Source organism: Capsella rubella, unplaced genomic scaffold (assembly GCF_000375325.1).
Source record: "Capsella rubella cultivar Monte Gargano unplaced genomic scaffold, Caprub1_0 scaffold_2, whole genome shotgun sequence".
In the NCBI taxonomy this organism is placed as follows: Eukaryota; Viridiplantae; Streptophyta; class Magnoliopsida; order Brassicales; family Brassicaceae; genus Capsella; species Capsella rubella.
In genome coordinates, this window is record NW_006238922.1 from 8,950,962 (window position 1) to 8,974,829 (window position 23,868).

The 23,868-nt window shown below is 31.7% G+C and overlaps 4 protein-coding genes across 4 annotated transcripts; 2 read left to right on the forward strand and 2 right to left on the reverse strand.

Moving 5' to 3' along the window:
* Window positions 1-1,757: 1,757 nt before the first annotated feature.
* On the forward strand, window positions 1,758-2,989 carry LOC17896214 (vitellogenin). Its single transcript, XM_006300479.2, has one exon. It carries the CDS (start codon window positions 2,041-2,043, stop codon window positions 2,851-2,853), a length of 813 nt encoding a protein of 270 aa, XP_006300541.1. The 5' UTR covers window positions 1,758-2,040; the 3' UTR covers window positions 2,854-2,989.
* A 2,431-nt stretch (window positions 2,990-5,420) lies between these two features.
* LOC17894819 lies at window positions 5,421-6,727 on the reverse strand. Its single transcript, XM_006302601.2, has 3 exons — window positions 5,977-6,727; window positions 5,807-5,884; window positions 5,421-5,721 (listed from the first exon to the last, which is right to left on the reverse strand). Exons 1-3 carry the CDS (start codon window positions 6,652-6,654, stop codon window positions 5,716-5,718), a joined length of 762 nt encoding a protein of 253 aa, XP_006302663.2. The 5' UTR covers window positions 6,655-6,727; the 3' UTR covers window positions 5,421-5,715.
* A 2,104-nt stretch (window positions 6,728-8,831) lies between these two features.
* LOC17896266 lies at window positions 8,832-9,526 on the forward strand. Its single transcript, XM_006301193.2, has one exon. It carries the CDS (start codon window positions 8,883-8,885, stop codon window positions 9,363-9,365), a length of 483 nt encoding a protein of 160 aa, XP_006301255.1. The 5' UTR covers window positions 8,832-8,882; the 3' UTR covers window positions 9,366-9,526.
* Window positions 9,527-14,676: 5,150 nt separating this feature from the next.
* LOC17896617 (zinc finger protein GIS3) lies at window positions 14,677-15,542 on the reverse strand. Its single transcript, XM_006301676.2, has one exon. It carries the CDS (start codon window positions 15,495-15,497, stop codon window positions 14,742-14,744), a length of 756 nt encoding a protein of 251 aa, XP_006301738.1. The 5' UTR covers window positions 15,498-15,542; the 3' UTR covers window positions 14,677-14,741.
* Between the last annotated feature and the right edge of the window lie 8,326 nt (window positions 15,543-23,868).

Genomic DNA, 23,868 nt, shown 5'->3' on the forward strand with positions numbered 1-23,868 from the left:
ACATAAAGCTTAAAAGATAAACAGAAGGAATCACTTGGTCGATATAATATTACTTTTCTTGAAATTCTACTACCAAAGAAGAAATAATCGTTAGCAAAATCAACAGTTCAAATTTTTTTTTTTTAAATGAATCCTCTCTTTGTTTTAGAATGTTATCACTCTATGATAATGAAAAGTTTGGTATTTGAGAAAACAATAACTTTATTTACGAACCGACTGAACAAGAGTGATGAATCTAGACTTATTTGGACGAATATGTAATGTTTTTTTTTTTTTTTAATGTATTGTGTGTGCAAGTCGAGGACCTCAAAGTGATCACCGATAAGAGTATTCGTGCGACTTGCATCATATATATTAACTTTCATATTCTTGATTATATATATTAACTTTCATATTCTTAAACAGTTAGTTAAAGATAATAATTAAAGTTAGTTGATTGTAATAATATACTATCATTTGTCTTATATGGATTATGCTGAACACATCAACAATAGTTTGATGTTATATAAACTGCTGAAACACATCAACATAACTTTAGTAAGCATCTTTTTAAGAACGAGGACAAAAATATTAAGGGTGTGTTGGAGAAATAGTACATTTTTGAAACTTAATTATAGAACTAGTACAATCACTATATTTACAATTAGGAAACTAGTACATTATCACTATTTGCTACTATTTGATTGACTTTTAAGCACTCAAAAAACATATTATTTACAAGTATGCTATTAGAATAATTATATAATGATTATATAATATAATTCGTACATCATATTTTATGTACAGAAGTGTAAAAACATATATTTGTACAATAATAAAAATATTACACAATAACATCCGTACAACATATTAGTGTACGAATATGTACATAAATATGCATAAATTCATATATCATAGTAGTTGTACAGATAAAAATGTGTAATTTTTTATACATGCGTACATATAGCAAGCTGTACGGGGTATTCTATACATCTAATCAAGTGTACACAAACGTCTGTACATATACTAAATTGTACAAATACGTCTGTACATATACTCTGTACATCTAATCAAGTGTACACAAACGTCTGTACATATACTAAATTGTACAAATACGTCTGTACATATACTCTGTACATCTAATCAAGTGTACACAAACGTCTGTACATATACTAAATTGTACAAATACGTCTGTACATATGCTAAAGTGTACAAAAAAATATATACTTATGAAATATATTTAAACTATACTAAGCAAAATGCATATCAAATTATTGAGAAAAAAACATAGATTTTTGTGAATCAAAAAAAAGTTTGAAAAAAAATTACAAAATCAAGAATTTTTAGTTATTAGAATGTTGGGGTAAGAATATTTAAAAAAATAAAAAAAAAAAAACAAAAAAAACAAAAAAAAAAACGAAAATCGGAAAACAAAAAAAAAATGCCCTCCCTTGTCATTTTTTTTCTCCTTCTTTTTCTATCTCTCAAATTCTCTATCTCACAAATGTATTACTTTGCCAATTTTGAATAGTAAATGTATTACTTCTCCAATTAAATTCTCAAAATGTACTAAATATCCTATTAGTCCAAATATTAATGGGTAAAATATCTTTTTTTTGTATTGGTTTATTTTGGCAAATAGATTGAAATCTCAACATTACTTTTACTATTTTGTTTTCTTCTTTCACTCTTCCTTTATCTTGCTTTCGCTGTTCCTCTTTTCTTTTTCTTTTTGTTTTATTGTGAAAAAACTACAACAACTGATTAGTCCCTCCATCTCCTATTGTCTCCCTTTGTTCGTAAGAACATTTTACAAATAAAGAAAAGGTTAAGCTGCCATTTTTGACTTGAGAATCTTCATTTGTTCTTTCACTTCTTTGACTTCAAAATCTTCTCCATTCTTTAACATCCTTTTCAAATCTTCAAGGTTTCTTTACTCTTTTTTCCCGGGCTTTGGCTCTTGAATGATATCAAACGAAGGTATATACATAGATAGAGAGAGAGCTAGAGAGAGATATATAGTGTGTGTGTGTAAGATAAAGAGAAAGAGAAAGAGAGGTTATGGCTATTGACGTTTGTTGTGCGGAGGCTTCTGGTTCTGGAATTAGTCCAAGAATCTCATTCTCCTACGATATAGACTCAACGGACGACGGTGAAGTCAGATTAGACTCAACACTTCTTGAATCAGGTTCAGAGTTCGATTTCTGCTTTGGCTCAAGTTGTTCTGTTCAAGAAGTTTCTCCGGCTGATGAACTCTTCTCCGATGGCAAGATTCTTCCCGTACAGATCAAGAAAGATTTACCACAGCCAGTACCCTTCCGTGTTCAAAGATCTGCTTCTCTCTCATCATCATCTTCGTCCTCTTCCTCTTCCTCTTCTTCCTCATCGAGAGCACCAGAAAAAAAGATGAGACTCAAAGAGCTTCTATTGAATCCTGAATCTGATTTCGAAGACAAGCCAAGAGGACTGTTCTTGCAGTTCAAGAGAAGCATAAGTCAAAACTACGACAAGAGCCAAAACAGCAAAGGGCTGATCAGATCGCTTAATTTCCTCTCAAGAAGCCACTCAACAGGCTCTGCACCAAACCCTAAACCTAGCTTACTCCCCAAGGAAACCAATCACCCACACAAGACTCATCACAATCTTCCTAAACACACGTCTCCATTAAGAAGATCAGCTTCGCTCTCAGCTTCTTCAGTCCCTTATCACTCGAAGCCACAAGGCAGAAAGAGTTTCGGAAACGGAAACGGTGGGATCCGAGTCAGTCCGGTCCTGAACTTCCCACCTCCGACGTTCATCTCAAACGTCGCCGACGGATTCTTCAGCATTGGATCTCTCTGTAGTGGTAAGACAAACACAAAGACAAAATTATGAAAAACATCTTTTGGAATTTTGTGGCCGGAGAGGGGGAAAAAAGTTCAAACAAAAAATGTCTTTATTATTTATTTTTATTTTTTTCTTACTGTGTTGTATAATGATGGAATATTAATATAGACAGCACATGTGAAGATTAGACAGCATGTGGGTTTTGTCTGTGATTTCAAAAACCAAAAAACAAGAATAATTCACAAACTAGGAGGCGTAGCAGAAGCATAGGAACGCCTTCTTCGTTGATTCAAGTTGATGTTGGATCTTTGTGGTCATATCATAAGATTAGTTTTGTATAACGCGTAAATGAAAATAAGATAAAAATATGTAAAGAAATAAAAAAATGGGTCGTCGTGGTGATAGCTTGATGATTAAAAGATAAGATACATATATATACATGAAATCGTCGTGGTTGACTTTGACTGGCATTTTACGTCGCTCGAGAGGTCGCAATAGAGTTGGGATGATAGGCTTCGTTAGACTTGGGTTCGGTAATTAAGTAATTAGTTATACGAGTCAGCTTATAAATTATAGTTTAATTGTATAAAAATATTCTTGATAAGTTTACCCTTTTACATACACATCGGTGACATATGATATTTCATACGTTAAATATGTCAAAATGATTAACAACTAAATTGCCATACAAAATGTTTTACCTTGGTAAACAAACTTGTAAACTTAGACATGAGGTTAGTCCCAAAATTCTACCCATGGTTTCTTTAATTTGTATTTATGAATGGTACTGTAGAAATTTATTATATAGTTTTATTAATTTATGTGAAACATGTCAAAAATGACAATTTTTTGTTAACGCGTAGAGAGTATGTAGAATTAGTAATCAATTGATTAATTTACATTATCTTATAAACTTAAACTTTCAATTAATATTGTTATTGATATGATTTAAACTTATTCTTTTTAATTATTGAACTTTTGGACTTAGAAAACATTTAAATTACTTTGGGACGGGTTATATGATGAGACGAGTTTGGATAGAAATTAATAGAAATTCGAAATATCATTAATCCGCGGTGTATTATCACTTTATTAAAATCATTAACATGAAAATATTAGGCATATCATTCTAGGTTTATAGAATTATAATGGTGTGTAAAAAATTGTTAATCGTAGTATTTTTTAAGAAACCATGAGGTATATACTAATTGGGCTTGGGCCTGAAATTACATTGGATCAACGAAAACAAACAGGAGAAGAAAGTGTTCGCCCTAATCTGGCCGCCGAAATTATCTTATTTTATATAACAGTGATAGGCAAAGGTTAATATAGGAAATACAAAATCTCATTTATGTATTTTTTTTGGTCAAGAAAGTCTCATATATATTTTTAAGAAGTGATTAATTTTTGCTTATCTATCACAATCAAATTTACCTTTTTGAATCTGTTTTGGTAAAATATTACAAGATTTTTCATATAAAAAAATTTAATTTATATACAATCAATTAGATGTCTAAAAGGGGTTATATATTCATATGTATATTTAAGATCACATATGTTTAATAAAACCGCAAAATGGGAAACTCGGAAAAAATAAATAATATAGTGTGGCTGATAAGATTTATTTTCAAATATAGACTATTGAAATTCTCTATGGTATCTAAAAATACCAAATTTACCAAACATTCCAAACAAGTTATTCTTTGTGACTTCACATTTTGTTTTGTTACGTAAGAGATTGTAGGCTGAAATCTATACATCTTCTAATATCAGAGATATACTCCAAGTGCATTTTAAAATTTTTTATCTCGAATCCTAAGATAACAATTTAAATTTTTTTTAAATTGATTGGTTTATCTATATATATTATTCATGTGTTGGTTGATCCTTTCTAAGAAGCTGATTATAGTTTTTGAAAGTTTTGAACGTTCTATCAATAACCAAAAAAAAGAAGAATAGTATTTTTGTATTTAGTGTTTTTAAAAAATATCGGCAATATGAACATAAAGTTAAGTTTTTAAAATAATGTTTACCATAGCCATTTAGTTAACTAAAATAATCTATAAAAAAAATTATAGTCTCACACTGTTAAGTTTTAATTATTAAAAAAAAAAATACTCTTAACACATAAAATTAAGAGTCTTACTAGTTGACCTGACAGTAGCCATTGGTTAAAGAAATTGAACCAGACCGAAAATAGCAAACCGGTAGAGACCGAGTCACACTGAGTGAAACAATCCAACGCGGGAAAAACGAATGCCACCACACGGAATCAATTAGTCCACTCTTTGTGTATATATAATAAGCACACCCGCCTTGAATTGTATTATTGACATTTGGTTCATTGACACTTTGGTACACGCTCTTGCCAAATTTGCTGCACCTTCTACTATACATAGACACCCAAACTAAGTAAGAATACACACAAAAGTTGTTCCAAGAGAAAAGGCGATTCCGCGCAGTTTGATTCTGAACAGGCTAGTAATCGATCGTCGATAGGTAGAACGTCGAAAAGGGCAAATCATCGATAGGCGAACGATATAAAAACAAGGAATGAGAAACGACACTCAACAACAGTATAAATCTTTGAGCTTAGATCACAACACAAAAGCAAAAGATTTGGTAAAAATGTGAATCCTATTATTGATTAATATTTGGCTTTTCTTTGCTGCCTTACTGAAAAAAACAAAAGAGTATGTTCTAAATTCTAATGAAACAGAACCTACTTTTTGTTCCCATATCTTTGTACAGGTTATTTTCTCAGCCAATGAACAGACCGAAGAAACCCAAAACTAAACAAAGAATAATTAAAAGAAACACTAAAAAAAGACCAAATTCACAAGCTTCAAGCCATTCCACAAGTCAGCAAATTAGCCTACGAGAGAACTTCCTGCAACCCCATCATCATCATCACCTCTGCAGAATCAATCAGTAATCACAAATTTAGCCAAACACACATGATTTGGTTTACAAAATACAAATCAAGAAAACAAGATCATACCTTTCCCCTCTCAGCTTGGTCTGGAACATTGTAAAGATCTTCAGTAACTTCAGTAATATAACAAGCTGGATTCAACATCTGCAACAAACAAACCCAAAATCAGTATAAACACTTTCACATACCAACCAACGAAATCAATACAAAAAAGAATCGAATTTTTCGACATATACATCGATCTGTTTCTGAACGGTTCTTGATCGTTTCTTCGGCCTGCGCGGTGGTCGTTGCCCCGTAATCTTGATATAATCTTCTTCAATCTCTTTCTTAGACAAAGTATACAACAATCTCATCCGATCTCCCGTAACCGAATCCTTCACTCGTTTCTTCTCCTCAATCCCTAACCCCTTACTCTGATTCGAATCAATCCTCGGAATCGGAGCTTTACAAGCAGCTCTCCTCTTCCTCAAATTCCACGGCCGTACCTCCACCGTCGCTCCCAACGCTCCCGGCGGCGAAACCTCTCTCTCCGCCGGAGACTCCTCCCTCTCCATCTCCGGCTCTTTCTCTTCTTCGTCTTCTTCTCCGAGGACTTGCTCCCTAAAAATCGATTCGGTCATCTTATCAGCAACGTTTCTAAGATCTAACATAATCTTCTCCCTAAACTCTTCGATTCCTTCTCTCTCAGACGATTCATCGACCTGAAACCGTCGATTCCGATGATCGAATTCGGAATTCGAAGATCGGCGTCGGAGTCGTTGATCACCGCCGGAGCTTGAACCACCACCACCACCGCCGTCGGAATCATCACCGACCTTCATACACCGTAGTTGTCTTCGAGTGCCCCATAAGTTCGGTAACGAGAAATTCGAAAGAGTCTTCGATCTCTCATGTCCTCCCGTCGTCGCCATTAAACCTAAACCTTCTCTTTCGTCTTCGTCTTCTTCGTTTAGATTTTTTTTTTTTTTTTTTTCTTTTCTTCTCTGTCTGTCGCTTTTGAGAGAAACGGAGGAAGAGTTTGTTTATATACGAAGTTCCGTTTTTAATATTGAAGGGTAGTTTGGTAAATTATAAATTATGTGTACAGTTTTTGCTAAAATACGCTGTGAGTGAATTATTTTCCCGGGTTTGAGAGATGTCGGTTTAAGTGATGGGAATGGATTATAACCGTTCGATTGTTTTTGAATTGTGATTGTATCCGTAGATCTTAACTCATTGCACAATCTTTGTAGAATCTATAACTCGTTTAAAGAGTTAAGTTTTTTTTTAATACGTACTTGTGGAGAAACTATAATAAAATATTTTTTTTCCAGGTTTGTTTATATATATTTTAATATAAAATTGTCACTTATACCTAAACTATCCTCACGAATATATGAATTTACATTTTAAATCATTTTAAAAGTTAAATAAAGGATAATTAAAGATCGATTTTAGGAAATGTAAATAGTCATATAGAGTAAATTAGAAAGATTTCATTTTATTATTCTAGTCAAAGGTTTTTAATATGTTGAATATGGATTTTTGTTCAAGTTATTTACTTTTAAGAATTCTTTGTTTATAAATAAGATAACATAATCTTAAATACGAGTAGATGAGTTGACATATTTCGATTTTGATAGGTATTTGAATTTTAATCAAATGTCTTTTAATTTTAATGTAAACTCTTTTATACCAATTTTTATAAATTTTGTGTTCATGTTTCAACATTGAGATTTTGTTTCTATATAACTGATTATCAATAAATTTAAACCATGGTATGATGTTGTCCGATAAATGAACATATTTCAACCATATCTTAATATGTTTATTAATTTGTAAAGATGATTTTTTGAAGTTGTAAGTCAATTATTTTCAGCAAATTAATGAGCATTTTCGCATTGCAATATTTTTCCTTCACTTTCGAGCTCTTCGGGAAGGAAATGCAATGATGTGTCAATTGCTTCACTTTGACAAACGGGGTCAACAAAGCCTTGATTAAAACATTTGAGAAAAACAAATACGTGAAAAATATTAGAGAAAAATACTTAATTTTTCAAGTATTCGTTTTCAAGTAATATAAAGGAAAACAAATAAATACTTGAAAAAACACTAGAGAAAACTAATTAGAGGAATTATCTGATATGATTTATAATCAGAGATTAGAAAGCACTTTAATCATCTAAACACTTCAAATAATAACGGTGTCCAGTTTTCAGTCAGCAGAAATTCAAGTGACATGTAGTTGTTACCGCTAACATTGATTGGCTTGTAGGATCAAACCCATATTTCTAACTTGGTCTATGAGACTAAGATACATTGAGCAATAAGAATAATTTTTCTTTCTTTTTTGGGTTTAATGTTAAGATCAATAAAACTAAGATTACATCCTAAAATAATTATATATGACATTACGATATTTGGCTAAACTATGAAAGAATATATATATTAATTAGTTTCAGGCAGCTCGGTCCACGACATAAAGATTGTGAAGCTCTTGTGAAGCTATGGATCTATGGTACGTAAAATTGGTTAAAAGAAAGAAATCACAGCCATACTTTTCTGAACCAAACCTTTTTTAGCTTAAAGTGGCATATCATCCACCGTCACAACCACGAATCAAGCTTTGCTTCAGTTTGTAAACTTTATTTATCTCAATCTGACGTAACCACTATTTTAGTTTAGACTTAAACTCTATTTATCCTAAATCAAAGTTTTTGTTTTACAAATCCTTAATTAAAATATAAGAACTTGTGAAAATTCATTCTTTTCCCTTATATGCCACGAAAAAAATATTTGTGTGTAACAAATTCGAACTTATTACTAAGATTATACAAAGGGTAATTGATACATCTTCAGAATATATGTGTCAGCAGCAAAGAACATTGTTTGCCACTTCAAACCTATATGAAAAGGTAACTTTAAATATTACATTTTGTTAGAAAAGTATAAACTATATTGAAAAGGAACCTCCAACGGCTACTTACTATACATACAAATAATTGAAAAAAGTAGACAACCGAACCGACCATGACTTTAACAGCTTGGCTTGGCGCTCCTGCTTAGATCTAAAAAACTCAAAAACTTTTCATCTTTTATAAATCTTGAACATTGATGTCCTTTCCAAGAACTAAACTCTAAAGTACTCTTTTATGTCAAAATGTCTCAAAGAAGAAGACCTATTTTCCAAAGGGTCACGAAACTACTAAAAGTATCGATCTTGAGAAGACCAGCCATCCCTAGACTCAAGCTCATTCCCATAAAACGAAGAAGATCATCCAAAAGAGTCAAACTCCTTCAGCACTACAACTATAAGTTTCTCCAAGAGTATCAATTCTCGCCTTCACGTACATCGCTTATCCGTTGTTGTAGGAAGCGAATTCGGGTATCTAGATCGAGTCTTAAACGCATTTACGAGCTATTGTTTCTTTCTCGGTGCATTGGCTGGAACGATGATACAATAACGCAAAGTTGGATGGATATGGAGCCTTTCCATTATGCCCTCGGAGTTGCTTCTCCTGCAAGGGAGCTTCCGCAGCCGTTGGATTACTTTAGCGAGGATGATTCGATTGATCTGAAGGCTGAGAGATTCATTGAAAAGTTCTACGATGAGATGAGGATGCAGGCGCGGGAATTTGCTTGATTGACCAAACTTTGTTTACTTTTTTGAATTTTGGAATATTATATTTTCTCTTTGTTAATTTGTCTTTGCATCATATATTTGAGACCTTGGAGACTCATTTATTTCTTCACTCTGTATTTGAGTATCTCTGATTCTATCAGTTTACAATATCAGTTTTATCACTTCTTGCTTGGTGGATTGATGATTATATGGAATTTAGAATTAGAGGCTCTTGTAAACACCAAAAGGAAGTAAACATTGGGCTTTTCGTCTAATTGGGCCCTGTTTGAATTTGATGTTCACTTCTTTGAAAATGAATCCCTCTTGGGCCGTCGATGTTCACGTCGTCTAAAATTTTCAAGGTTGTGGACTCTATTGGGCTGTCCATTTATTGCATGTTCGCATGGTGCAGTCTATATATTATTATACGCAGGTTAGATAAACATTTATACGAGGAGAAAGATAAAGGGAGAGTTGTTGAAGCAACGAATGAGAGATCGACAAGAGGAAGACATGTCTTTTTACTACTTTGGCTTCGTAAAGTGTTCTGAAACTGGTAGGACAGTATCGTACGCTAGTCCACTTCAATTAGTGTCTTCATAAGTGACAGTATCAGTATATTGTTATGTATGTATTGACCAAGTACATACGTGCACTTTTGTTTTTAGTTTTTTTGGGTCCTCATGCCACTTCGCTTCCCAAAAGATATCTTTATGTGGACCAACTACTTAAGCTATGAACTCTAAAATTAGCAAACATTTTACGTCCCACTCCATGTGAGTTTAAAGTTATAGATTCTTCTTTGGATTGTGCCTATATACTACAAGCAATCAGTGTTTTCAAACTCAACCAAGAAATGTTCTTGTACCTCAATTATGTTATTTATACATGAAGGGCCACTATTTAAAGTTTAGTTAATAGGCCAGTACATCAATCTAAATTCTAAGAGCATGTTCTATTCAAATCCATAGAACGTATGTATTTAGGTTGTTTCGTATACACATATAGAACTTGTAACTTTCTCATTTGTTTATCAATGTACATGTAACTTCCTCATTTGTTTTCAATTTTTCTAACTAACGAGAATCTTAAATAAAAGAGGGAAAATTAAAAGGCGTATCCCCGACAAGATCTAGTACTTTTATTCTTATCCTATATAGAATTGATCCATCGACATCATAATTGTAACTACATTGCAAAAAACGTTAAAAAGAGAAAGGAACTTTCTTTGGATATACTTAAGCCATAAACTTACATGGAACCAACGAGGCTTCGACACACATCCAACGCATCTATCTTCTCTTTCCATATTTCACGTCAAACAAAAGCCAAACCCTAAGGGTTGTCCTGCTTTCAATCACTTTCCACGTAAGCCCTATCGTGTTTCTTAGATGGAATCTGAATTTTTCATCTTAGTGCTTTGTCCCTAACCTACCACAATGTACTTTAACCACTACCCTATCTCCACATTACTCCGAAACTAACAATTGTTGTCTTGGTTTGTTAGAGAAGGGAAACCGAAACAAAACATGTGTTAAAGAACTTGTACCAACAATGTCAAAAATAAATAAATACAACGAACTTCTACCAACACAACAGCCTGACGCTTGCTTCCGCTAATCCAATATTTTCATTCTTTATGAAACATCATTTAGGAACTAAATTTTATCAAAAAAAATACAAATACAAATTAAACAAAAAATATGCTTTCATAATTTTTGATATAAATACAACAATGTTATGTTTTTCTCATTAATGTGAACAAACCTTTTAACTAGTAAGAGAAATTTCTTGTAATTTCTTGTAGTAATTGTGTTTGCTCTACAATCCGACTCAGTGGCGGATCCAGGAGACTTATTAACCAATGGCACATATTAAATATACCTAATAATGAATACTACATTAGTATACCATATGATAAAAATATGAAGTAAAAAGGTAAAAATAGTCCACATGAAAGGTTAGAACACCCCACCTCTCATATTATCTACATGTAAACATTACCAAATGAACTAATATGAAACTATTGTGTAGAGTTATTCAATACAAAATAAAAATCAGTGTAGGGCACGTGCCCAACCTACCTATAACGTAGTTCCACCACTGATCCGACTGCAAAATGCATGATAAGGACCATACAAACAACTGTTACGGTGTTACCAGAGAATCTGTCATCGCCAGGTTAAAAGTCATCAAGACTACTATCTACTGCAGGCTAAGTGTATAATAAAGTAGAAACCATTATTATCTATTATTTTCGTGTTTATGCATTCAGTGGGGATGCATATGTGCATGCATGATACATTATTGATGAAGATCCAATGTTTTTGATATTTTACGACAATGAGATTATATGCAATGTATAATGTGTAATTGTCAGACTGGTAAAAGCAAAAGCATAAATAAGAGTCACGTACCCTCAAGAGTTATAATATATAGTGCGGTGTCTTTTAGATTAGGGTATATATATTGCATGATTGATGGTGTGATAAGGACTTTGATGATTCCTTAAAAAGGACACATGGTTCAGCGAAAGAGCACGTTTTGCGTCTATGATAAAACTTTCCCTCCAATAAGGGTTCCTTTTACATATCCACCTTTTTTTTTCCTTCATACAAATTATACACTTATTATTGTTAATTTTCAGTGTAAAGTTTATTTGATTCATTTAGTAAAACAAAGAAAAAAAAAGCTTAAATAGAAATACACAAAAAATTTAAAGACATAGCTCAGAGTAGAACAATGTTTTCAGGATGAAACTAAGCGCGGTTATACGAATAGGTTTGTCAATGATGCGGATGAGATGTGGGCCGATAGTAACAAAGCATTAGCACATTTAAATAAATACATGCACATTCATAATTTGTTTTTCGTTTTAATTGGGGAAAAGGTCATGTGGGTTTATTGGATTAGCACTTTTGATGACAATATTATCAAAAAAAAAATCTTTTGTAAAATTTATCCATCCAAAAAACTTTGTGACAACATTATCATATTAATTGAGTTCTATATATATATATATATATGATGTTAAATACAGCTCAGAGATATGTTGTTTGTGTACGTAAAAAAGAGAGGACGGTATGTGGATACGTACGCATGCATGATGAGTGATTGTGTATGTAAAATTTTTATAGAAAACAATGTCATAAATATAGAGAAAAAGAAGTGAACATTTGCCATAATCACTATAATCGTTTCTCAAAATATTGCATTATATTGAAAAAAATTTGATATAAATTTATCTCTATCTAATGAGAACCTATTTGACCTCTAACGCTGAGCTAGTCACAAGTATAAGGGAGAAATTGCTGGAACATCGCACTATTGGTAGAAACAATTTGCATTACATATACAATTGCACGAGAGAATTACCTAGACGACGTTTTTAGACCAACAGACTCAGTTAAAGCTGAAAAAACCAAGTGAATTTGCATTAAGTGTTTTATGACCTAGATATTATTTAAGTCAATATCTTGAATCATTGTTTGCTTGCATATTGTTATCTTATAAAAGGCCTTTATCCATTGATTTAAACCCCTAAACACCATACACGAGGTCATCTTTAGACTTTCAACATGTTAAAACAACTTTTGATACTATAATCTCCATTAGTACTTGGAACCAACCTCTGTAGTCTATTTTGATTTACAAAATGCCTTTCAGTCTCAAAAGGGATTGAACTTGGGGCACCAAAAACTTATGATACCGAATTTAAATTGTATCCCATTGCATCCTCTAAGTCACTAACCAGTCAATGTCCATAAAACTACTTCCTAAACTTTTTAGTTTGAGCACAATTATCTTAATGCCCAGCTGCCCCAATACCAATCACATCTATGCCCATCATATACTATATAAACAGAGACAGGGACGTAAATATACGTGCCAATTGCATTACAAAAGATCTAAAACAAAATATACTTTGTGTCCTACACATATTTTATTGGCTCATGGTGACTAGGATCCCATTTCATATGTTTTAAACACGAAAATGCGCTGGTCTACCCTCTACATATTAAATATATCATATAGTAGTAGACTAGAATGATTTTTATTATTTCAAAATTCGGATACCCCGGGGATTCTTCCTACAGCTTGTGACATATACATTTATTTATGTATGTTACTCCAATTAAGCCATTGTGTTATTAAACAATTGTTCTTGTTTTGGTAATACACATTCACATTCGTACATACGTAAAATTAAAAAATGTTAGCATAAACTTAGTGCAAGATTCCTCCATTATATAAGTGCTTCTATATGCCTTAAATTTTTAACATATGTATTATTTGCCTAATATTTTATTTCGAACAAACGTATCACTTTTAAAAAAATAGTATTATTCGACGACTCATACCAACACACACAACTTGTGGTATATGTATAAGTCTTATACTTCGATTCGCGTTTTTTTTAATTCCGTGATTGGCAAAATTTGTAGCTCACAAAAATACAATATTATTAGCCAAAAGAGAGTAACTCTACATCTTTTTTTCATAGCCGTTACTACTTGCTAATTAATTTGTACATGTATGTTCTCATGCAAGAGGGAGTAAACTTAAGAAGATATATAGAGGAATTGACTTTGATAACTTTGAGTTGAATCATAGAAAGTGCCCATAATTGGAAAAACGGTTCAGTGACAAATTATTCTAACCAAATTGTGTTGGACTAGTAATTTTAATTCTAACCAAATTGGGTAATCGACAAAATTTAATTATAACCAAATTTTACTTCTAATTAAGATTTGGTAATCGACTAACAAGAACATGCCCGAATCTGACTAAAACCGTACGTACTTAATTACTACACGATACAAATTTCCATGTGCTAGGCTTTTTCAAAAGGTTATATAACGTAACGTGCCCCTTTTGCCTAAATTTTGAGCTTAGTTTTGCTGCAAGCTTGTGAAAAATAGTTTTTATACTCACCTTTGAATCATATATTTGGCCACTATAATAACTTTTTTTTTTGAGATTTCAGTAAAATTAAGATCTAAAAGAGATCTGAATAGTGGAATGATTATTTTGTTTGTTTTTATACATTCTATTACAGTACACCTGACACAACTTATGAGTTATGTCCTAACGCTTAACGTTTATATTTTTTATATTATATAGTCTGATGTCCTATTGTTTATTTTGGTTTTTTAGAGTCTCAACATTCCAGAACAATAATAACCTTCTCATGAACATTTTGTTTAGGAATTGGTTAACCATTTTGAGACTTACTTTTTTTTTTTTGGGTAGGAAACATATATGGAATCTAAATATTTTACTAATTAACAAACAAATTACTGGCATTTAAAATTCACTAAAATGTTAAAATAAAGACTAAAAATAAATAAATTAATTAAAAATGTAGAAAATATACAAGAGCTTAAAAAGAAAATGTCAATGACCAGCTGGTGCAAGACTGAGATGCAAATCCAACCCTAAACCATCATCGAACGTAGTTCCCACTTCTCTTGAAAACCCATTCACCGATGGTCTCGGCCCATGGGCCTGAACGTGTCTCATCTGAGACCCAACAATCCCAAACCCAGACTCACGAACTCCACCATACTCGTACGAGAACCCACCCGCACCCGCACCACCACCACCGGAACTATCTTGGATCACGCAACCATGTGACACCTGGAGCTGAGAAGGAGAGACACGTGGAAGATACATCCAAGGACCTGCCATAGGCTGAGGAGACACGGCGGAAGAAGATGATGGTAAGAGATGAGGCGGAGGAGCAAAGGCAGAGACTATAGGGTTCCGTAAGAAGTGAGACGACGCTGATGCAGCGTTTGAGTAACTCGCGGCTGCGTTTCTTGTAGCTTGAAGCTGAGCGCGTTTAAGCTGTTGACGCTCTTTCTTGTGTGCGTTTTGGTGACCTCCCAAAGCTTGCGAGTTACCAAACTCTCTACAACAGTACTGACACTCGTACTTACGCTCTCCTCCTCCTCCTCCTCCTCGGCTTCTTGCACCACCGCCGCCACTTCTTCCGGAAGAACCCGCCGGAAACTCGCCACGTTCAGGTGATATGGAAGATTGGTTTGTTTTGACTGATTGATCGGAGAAATCTTCTTCTCCATCAACACTGAATCCAAATAGCTTTAAACGAGAAGTAGTTGTTTTAGAACTAAAATCTAGCTCCTCCATTATTAGAATATGCAAGTCTTTAAAGAAAGAGAGAGAGAGAGATAATAAGAGAAGAGGGGTTTGATGATGAGTGAGGAAGAGGGGGCATATAAATTTATATATAAAGGGGGGGGCAGAGAGATGTGTGTGGACTTGGAACAGTAACATGGGAGACACTGTGCAAGTGTGTGTTGTGTGTGGAAATATATGAGAGATTGTTTTTGTTTTGTTTTGTTTTGTTTGGTTGATTAACTTTGGTTTTTGTTTTCTTGTTTTTTTTTAATTTTTCGGACATCCCAAGAAAGAAAGAAAAAAAGAGAAGAGAGTAGTGAAAGTGGGAGTTTGAGGAACACACGAACCGAGACGACATGGATTATTAGGGGACCCTATTGGATTTCATCTGTCTCCTTTAATTTCATGTGAAGGGAAAGTTTCAAGTTCGGCTCCACTTTTTTTGTGTTCATTCTTACTTGTTCTCTTCGGGAAAATTCATATGTTTCCACCTACTTTTTCTTTTAAATGTGATTCTAATAAGTTAGAGAGAATAATTACGATGAACATATATGTACACTGTTTGGAAAATGATTTTATAAAAAAGTAATCTCTATGTTTTTGATGTAGAATTAAAGTTTTTTATAAAGAAAAACTACTTTTTTTTTTGGTAAAATTACAAAGAAAAACTATTTATATTCAGACGAACTATACCACCAATTATTTTTTAAAAATATGTTCAATAATTCTATTAAAAAAAATTATTGCGACAAAAAAAAACTTTTATTCATATTTTTGCTTTTTCCGTCAATTTTGTTTCCAAATTTTTAACCATATTTTGGTGTGATGGAAAGACTAAATTTTGGAGATTTTTTTATGTAGAGTTTTCCGCATACTTGATTATCACATTCGAGAAATATTATTATTGATTATACATCTAATACGAATTTCCTGCATAACAAGTTTTTGCTCTAATGCAGACTTATTGTAACCTTAAATTCATGGTCGTAACTTGTAATTTGGAAATTTTGTATCAAAGTATATTTAATTCCAAAGCATACTGATAATTAAAAGTGCATTTTGAAACAAATTTATACGATTGTGACACAGGCTTATTCCTTCTTCTTTTTTTTGGTATCACACATGCTTGTTCATTGTCATGGCAAACATATCATTTTCATTCAAGTTTAATACTTATGTCTTAATTGAATAATGTTTTTTTTCCCCATTGTTTTTTTATTCATCTCCTTTACGTTTGAATGATCTTCTTAATCTACCAAATAATTCTTCCTTATGTCATCGGTCAAATAACATAATCACGTACATACAACAAAAACAAATATGTCATCACATATGCCTAAATCTAGAAAATAAGTTTTCATTTGTCATCACTTAATATTGTATGCCGGCATATGCACATATAAAGCTTTAGCATGAGTATATGCTATTATATATGTGTAGAAAATGTTATATCTGGACAGATATTTACTTCACTTTCCTATATTTACATCTATCCGACTAGATCTTATAAACTATACATAAGCTTTTCATCTTGAAAATTCAAAGTTCTCGTTCAACCAAAAGGTGAAAGAAATAATTAAACCACCCTTAGATGGACAAAGGAAAAAAACTAAGCCAATGGATATATCTCAAAAGCACAACAATCCAAGATCAACAATATGGATCAGAGGAAAGTGGAAAACCTCGGAAGATTATCAAAATACCTATTGCTTCCAAGAAAGACCAAATTAGATGTACCGTAGACTATAACATCAGTTTAATAGTAACCTACAAACACAATAGGACAGTCTAATCAAGAGTTACCCGTGATACCTAGAGCTAAATTTTTAGTTTTTGTATGAAAAAGTTTTATGATATAAATGTAAAAAAAAAAAAAAAAAAAACCTAGAGCTAAGTTGGAATAACATCCTACGTATAATTATGGTAATTTTCAGTATTATATTCCACATGCAGTAAATTCAATCGTCTCGCAAACATTTAAACTTATGCACACATACAAATAAGACAAAACGAGCCTTGCACATGGAATATATGCATGCGAAGTAAGAAATTATCACGTTTTCCGGTTAGGATTATCGAATCAAAAGACATTTGGATATTTGATACCAAAATATATATATATATATATATATATATATATATATCATAAACTTTTGGAAATTATTTCAAGCGTAGCAAAAATTATAATATGATAAATAATTCCAGTAATATATCAAAATGTTTATACTCAACATGCGAAAATATATGTCCACTTTAATATATTAAGATTCAGTCGACTATACCAAAAAAAACTAATATTTATTATAAAAAATAAGATTACTTATCTTTGATAATAATTTATGATGATTTTTCATGAACCACCTAAACAATTTGCTTTTAGTTTCATTTTTTTTATTGCTGATTTAGATTTCACCCAAAAAAATTATTATTACAAAGCAAAAAAAGATGCCGACAGACGGAAAGTGATCAGTAAAGTCAAGACGAAGTAGATGCAATGCCAATGTTATCTCATATAGTATTGTGTATTGGAAAGAAAGAAAAAAAGAAAAAAACAAACAAAGCATATGGTAATGTGAGTATGAGATGTGATCTGAAGTGACCGAGAAGCCAAAAAGTTTGAAACTGTGTGAGAAAGAAACATGAGAATCTATTGAAGATGTGAAGAAAAAAGAAAATATGTAAAAGAACAAAAGTCCCACATCTCACTTCTTTATGTCCCACGTGTCCCCGTCGCATTATCGTGCGTATCTATTTTTCAGATACGATCTCAATAAATATTTATCAAAGTCAAATTAACTTCAAATTTTATGGATACATTATTACTTTATGTAAGGTTGTCTTTAATTATGACTATTAAGAAAATTATGTTTACATGTAACCATATATACTTTTAATAGTTCTAAGGTAAAATAAGTCAACACGATTATTTTAACTAATCATATATAATTTGGATTGTATTCAAAAGTCAACACGATTATTTTAACTAATCATATATAATTTGGATTGTATTCAAAAGTGAGTTTTGTTAGTGTGGCACTCTTGTGTATTATCAATCATTTTAATTAAGACATAAAACTTATGTTATTTGGTACAAATTATATATATTTTGGCCATGTATATTTTTATTTTCCTATAACTATGTTTTATGCAGATTTAAATGATGCAAGGACACTTACACAAACCATCACGTTACAAGTGACGTATAATATTTAGACAAATTCAACCATAGTACTTAGAATATCAAGTCAAACATGTATCACAATTTTGAAATCAAGATTTTGAAAGAATGTTCAGTTTAATATATCTGAATAAGCAAAGAGATAGCTTAGTGGATTTGAAGACAAAGCTCTAAGTAAGTAATGTGAAAAGAAAACTAGTTAAAAGTGGGGTTTGTTAAGGAGAAAGAAAAGAAAAGAAGGACCAAGATAAAGTCTCAGATGTTAACATGTTCCCCACGAATTACGTGCCAAGTGACCAACACTTGTTTCACGAGTATGTTTGCGTGATTGACGTCAACATTCACATACACATACACACACACACGGACATAATCACTTTTTTCCTATATTAATTATCATACTTAGAGATATAATTATGTTATAGATGATGGATCACAGAGATCTGCGAATCTTACTAACTCAATCAAAAGTTAATTGGGTGGTTTCTGATTTGATTAAGGCTTTTTCTTTGTACCAAAAAAAACTTAATAATTGTGTAAAACCCTGATATAAACTAAAGTCTTTGTTTGGGGCTGGAGAAATGTCCCATCTTGTCTCTCTTTTAATTATATATCTTCCACGAGAATCTACATAATTCGTTTTCCTTGGTTGTTTCCTTGTATCTTCTTTTAATTTCTTTCTCACCTAAGCAATAGCTTAAATAGCTTACAATTGAAATATGAAATATCGACATGTGAATAAATTAACTATAAATAAAATAAATTATAGCAAATACTTCAAAGACTAATGTAATTTTTTCGATCCGGTTAGTAACGACGTTAAAAGTTTTTTTATAAGACAAATGTTACATAAATCAACAAACACAGTAAAACATAAATGTAGGAGTACAAAACATCTAAAAGTAATTTCTTTTGTATTGTTTTTCATATGGCTTTTATGATTAATTACTACGACAATGTTATATTTCATACACATTAATACGGGATTACCAAACGAATCTTTATATGTATTTTCACAGATAATCTTTATTTTAATCAACATAGTTTCATGGTATTACATTATATATACAAATCACTGGTGTTTACATAAATTACTTGTTTACAGTATTCATCTAGGAAAATTCCACACTGCAGCCTTATCGAAATGATTTGGGATACATATGGTGTGATATGAAATGATATTATAAAGTTCAATCAGAAGTGTGTGGAAGATATGCTTTAAATTATCATTTTATTTTTTTAAATCTCTTGAGATCTCTCTTTTAATGGAGATGGAGCACATGATCATAGAATTCGGCTCGGTGGGTTTGCTAAAACATTTATTCTATTTTTGTCAAACGTCAAATTTTGCCTAAACACATTTAAATATAATCAAATAATATTTCTATACTCCAAATTTTGTAGATTAGACCTAATATTTTCTGTATAAACATAAACTTATATAATGGATCTTTTGGATAAATGTGAGAGTTGATTACGAAGAATTCATACGCTCCTCGATACGCAATACACATGTTATACTTCGAATAGAGAAGACCTAAAATAATCTAAAATTGTCACTTGTTTCTGGTGTATGATTATAATCATGTTATAACTAAAAGCAAAAAAAGATGCACAACATGCAATTAACGTTCTGCTTTTTTATCTTTAGCGGATCCAATGAAACTTTGTTTTTGACTTTCGTTAATAATATGTTTTGTGCATCGAGTAATTTATATGTTCCTTTCTAGTGCGAACTCAAGGACGCTAATAATGTGTGTATGGACCATGGATTTTTACTTAAAAAAACACATACAATCATGATAGATAGGTCTATCCTATGACAGAAAAATAAATAAAGATTGGCCTATCCTATGACTAGGGAAAACAAGGATTGGCCTATCCTAAAATTAATAATCTAAGTGTTCAAATGTATGTCATAGGTTTTTTTTTTCTTGTGGGGGGACCAGACATATAAGATCAACTCCATTGGCATTGCTTAATGGGAAGCTTAAGACATTGCCTATATTTATTGCATTATATTTAATACAAATCAAGCACTTTTCATAAGCTTTGTTGTCTAATTAACTCTTTAAGCAAAGACTAAGGGCTACTTATAAATTTATTTTTAAAAAATTAATGCAAAAAAATGAATAAGCACCCTCCCATGGTTCTAACCATTGGAGATGGTCTAAGTCATTTTTTTTACCTGAACTTGACATTTTCATTAAGTTCTCATTCTTTGTTTTATCATAAGCCAAAACTAGCTAAGTACTTATGTTAAAGTATTTACTAAATCATTGTTTGTAAGTGTAACTAATATCTAAATTTTTGTAGGTATTAAATTTAAGGTTAATTGATAATGAGTAAGGAAATTTATAAGATCCTTATACGTTTTTTAAGATAACGAGAAGTATATGTTATTTCAAATTGAATCTCACTTTAAAACCGATTTTATTTTCGTATACCGATTTGAACGATATTGGTTTTTAGGTCCTGCCAACATAAGAGAGGGAGCAAGTTTGGAAACTTTTAAAGTGAAGAAGGGAAAAAAGAGGAATGAGAAAGGTTGTGAAATGTGAGGAAGTGAGTGGACATAGGCACGTAAGTTTTCTCCACTAATGAAGGATTACGCATGTGATTATGGATCCATATTCTCTATCTCTTGCTACCTTTTTTCATAAAACTGATATTATTATTTTTTCTGATTCTTCTTCTATTTTATTCTCTTAGGGAGTATAGGAAGTTAGGAACCTTAAGCCATGTTGGTTCTAGTTTCTAGATTTTTAAAAGCAAACTTGCATATATCTTCTTAGGATGGGAGACAAGACTTACTAATCTTGAGTCTTAGGCAGTTTGAGAACTGGTTTCACCAGCAACTGCCCACACAATACAATAATTTGGCCTATGATTCATGGCTTAACTTTTTGCATTGTTTAGATTACTTCACAAATCAACTTTATATTAAGATATGACCTAAGAAAATAAAACTACTTTAGGTCGAGACTTAAGCACTTGGAATAAATAATACAGTATATACTTAATTATGAATAACAGTTTAAAAACAAGAAAATGAGATGAAAGCATATTGTCTTCTTTTTCTTTTCTTTTTTCACGATTATGCGATTCCATTGAAAAAATCTTACCACATGACTAATAATGGGTTTAAACAGAATTTTCCAAAAGAAATGGCGACATCCCAACTCGTGGAATAATTTTAGAAAATACAAAAATTGATGACAACCAATAAGCCAATAAGTTTGACAATCTGAAATATATAGTGGTGTTTAATCTCTCTTTTGATTAAACTCATAATTACATTTTTATTATCTCTTCTTCTTACATGTCCCGGCAAAAGTGTTATTATTTGACGAATAGAACTACCAGCTGTCTATATCTCAATGCTCTTGTCTAGCACCATTTAGGTACCAATGTCAAGTCTATCAATTTTGATTAGATATGATGTTATATATATATTTTATCATTATAAGATCTCCAAGATCAAATTAATGGCCCACCAAATTTTGATTAGCAGGGTTAATACAACCAATGGGGTTTAGCATAAACTAAACTAATGCATAAAAAAAATAAAGTACTAGCTAGCTCCCACACAAAAGGGGTAATTATAAAAATATAATGTAGCTTTTGGCTCACAAGTGCGATTAATTTAGTCTATAACCCACACATCAGGAAGAGTAGAAGTCGACTTTTCAGTTTTTGAAAAGAAAAAGGAAAAAACCAAAATTAGACATTTGGGTTTTCAAGTCTAAATCTCCTTTAACGGATATCTTCTTAAGTATTTTTTATGTAAGCCAGACAAAGATGGTGGGGTGTGATGATTCATCACAAAGTCCCATTATGAACTCCAAGTGACACCTAATGTAGCTAATTAAATCTTTAATTACACTTATTTTCCCACTTTTCTTAAAGCAGAAGGGCTTTAGGTTACACATTAATCCAAGTGGGACACGTCAAGTGGTTGCATTAAGACATATTAACTTCTCAATGCCAAGTGCTAACTTAATATTCCCAAATAAAGTTGAAAATTTAAAATGCTACCTTCGTTTTAGATTAAAAGTGGTATTAGAGTTTAAATTTTATTTCACAATAAATATCATTTTAAATTCTCAAGGTAAATATTTGTTACAGTTTTCTGATTTATCTTTTTTTTTTAGTGTATTGATCGATAAAAATGATATTGTGTATTAGTGAAGGATGAAACTGAAATTTTAAATGATTTTTTAACGTGTAAAATAACATTGTATAATGTGAAAAAATGGACCTCTTGTGATTAAAAATTCCTTTTTAGAAAAACACTATGCATAATGCATGTTAGATAAAGATAGTGATACTAATATACAAATCCTTTAACTATATGTTTTGGTCATGCAAATACTCCAGTTATAGATCTAATACGATGTCGAACAACAATAATGGTTTTTTAATATTAATCATATGATCCAAGTCTTTACTTACTTTACTAGACATTTCTGCAATGTTCTCTGATAAAGCCGTGATGCATGTGGTTTAGCATTTGCTAGTAAACAATTCATATGATCAAAAATATATATAGTTGCCTTTGCATAGACGGTGCCATATCGATCCGTGATTTCCAGATATAAAATAAACAGCCACATTTTATGCCTCACATCGAGGAAGCAACCATGTAAAGCTGATATATATTTCTTTAAAGACTTTTTTATAAAAAGAGAATTTTCTTAGGTTTTGCGTAAGACGAAGAGGTAAACAAAGTCACAAGTGTGTATGTCAGACTGATTTCATCACTTATAAAAAAATGATGGTTGTATCAATTTGATTACTACTTTTTTGATAACATATGATTTTTAAAGTTACTGGCTATTTAAAAGTAAACTTATAATTATAATTTTCTCTTTTAAATAAAGTTAATTATGATCCCAAAGATGAGAAGCAAAAAAACACATCTACTACAAGTTATTGATTAGTACCATGAATCCTACCAATAGCCATTTCGTTAGCCGCCGGCACAAATAATTGAATTACTTTTAATATTCTCTGAAATCATGTGGTCGAACTAGTTGCCTGAACTGTGTCAGTCTAGTGCTAAGATGCTTGGTCGATTGATCACTCTCTTCTGTTATTAAATGTCATTGAGTTTAATGTCTTGTACTAATTCTTCTTAGTTCACTTTGATTTAAAGTTTATTCAATTACTAAAACATGTTTAAACTATTCTCTCGTATCA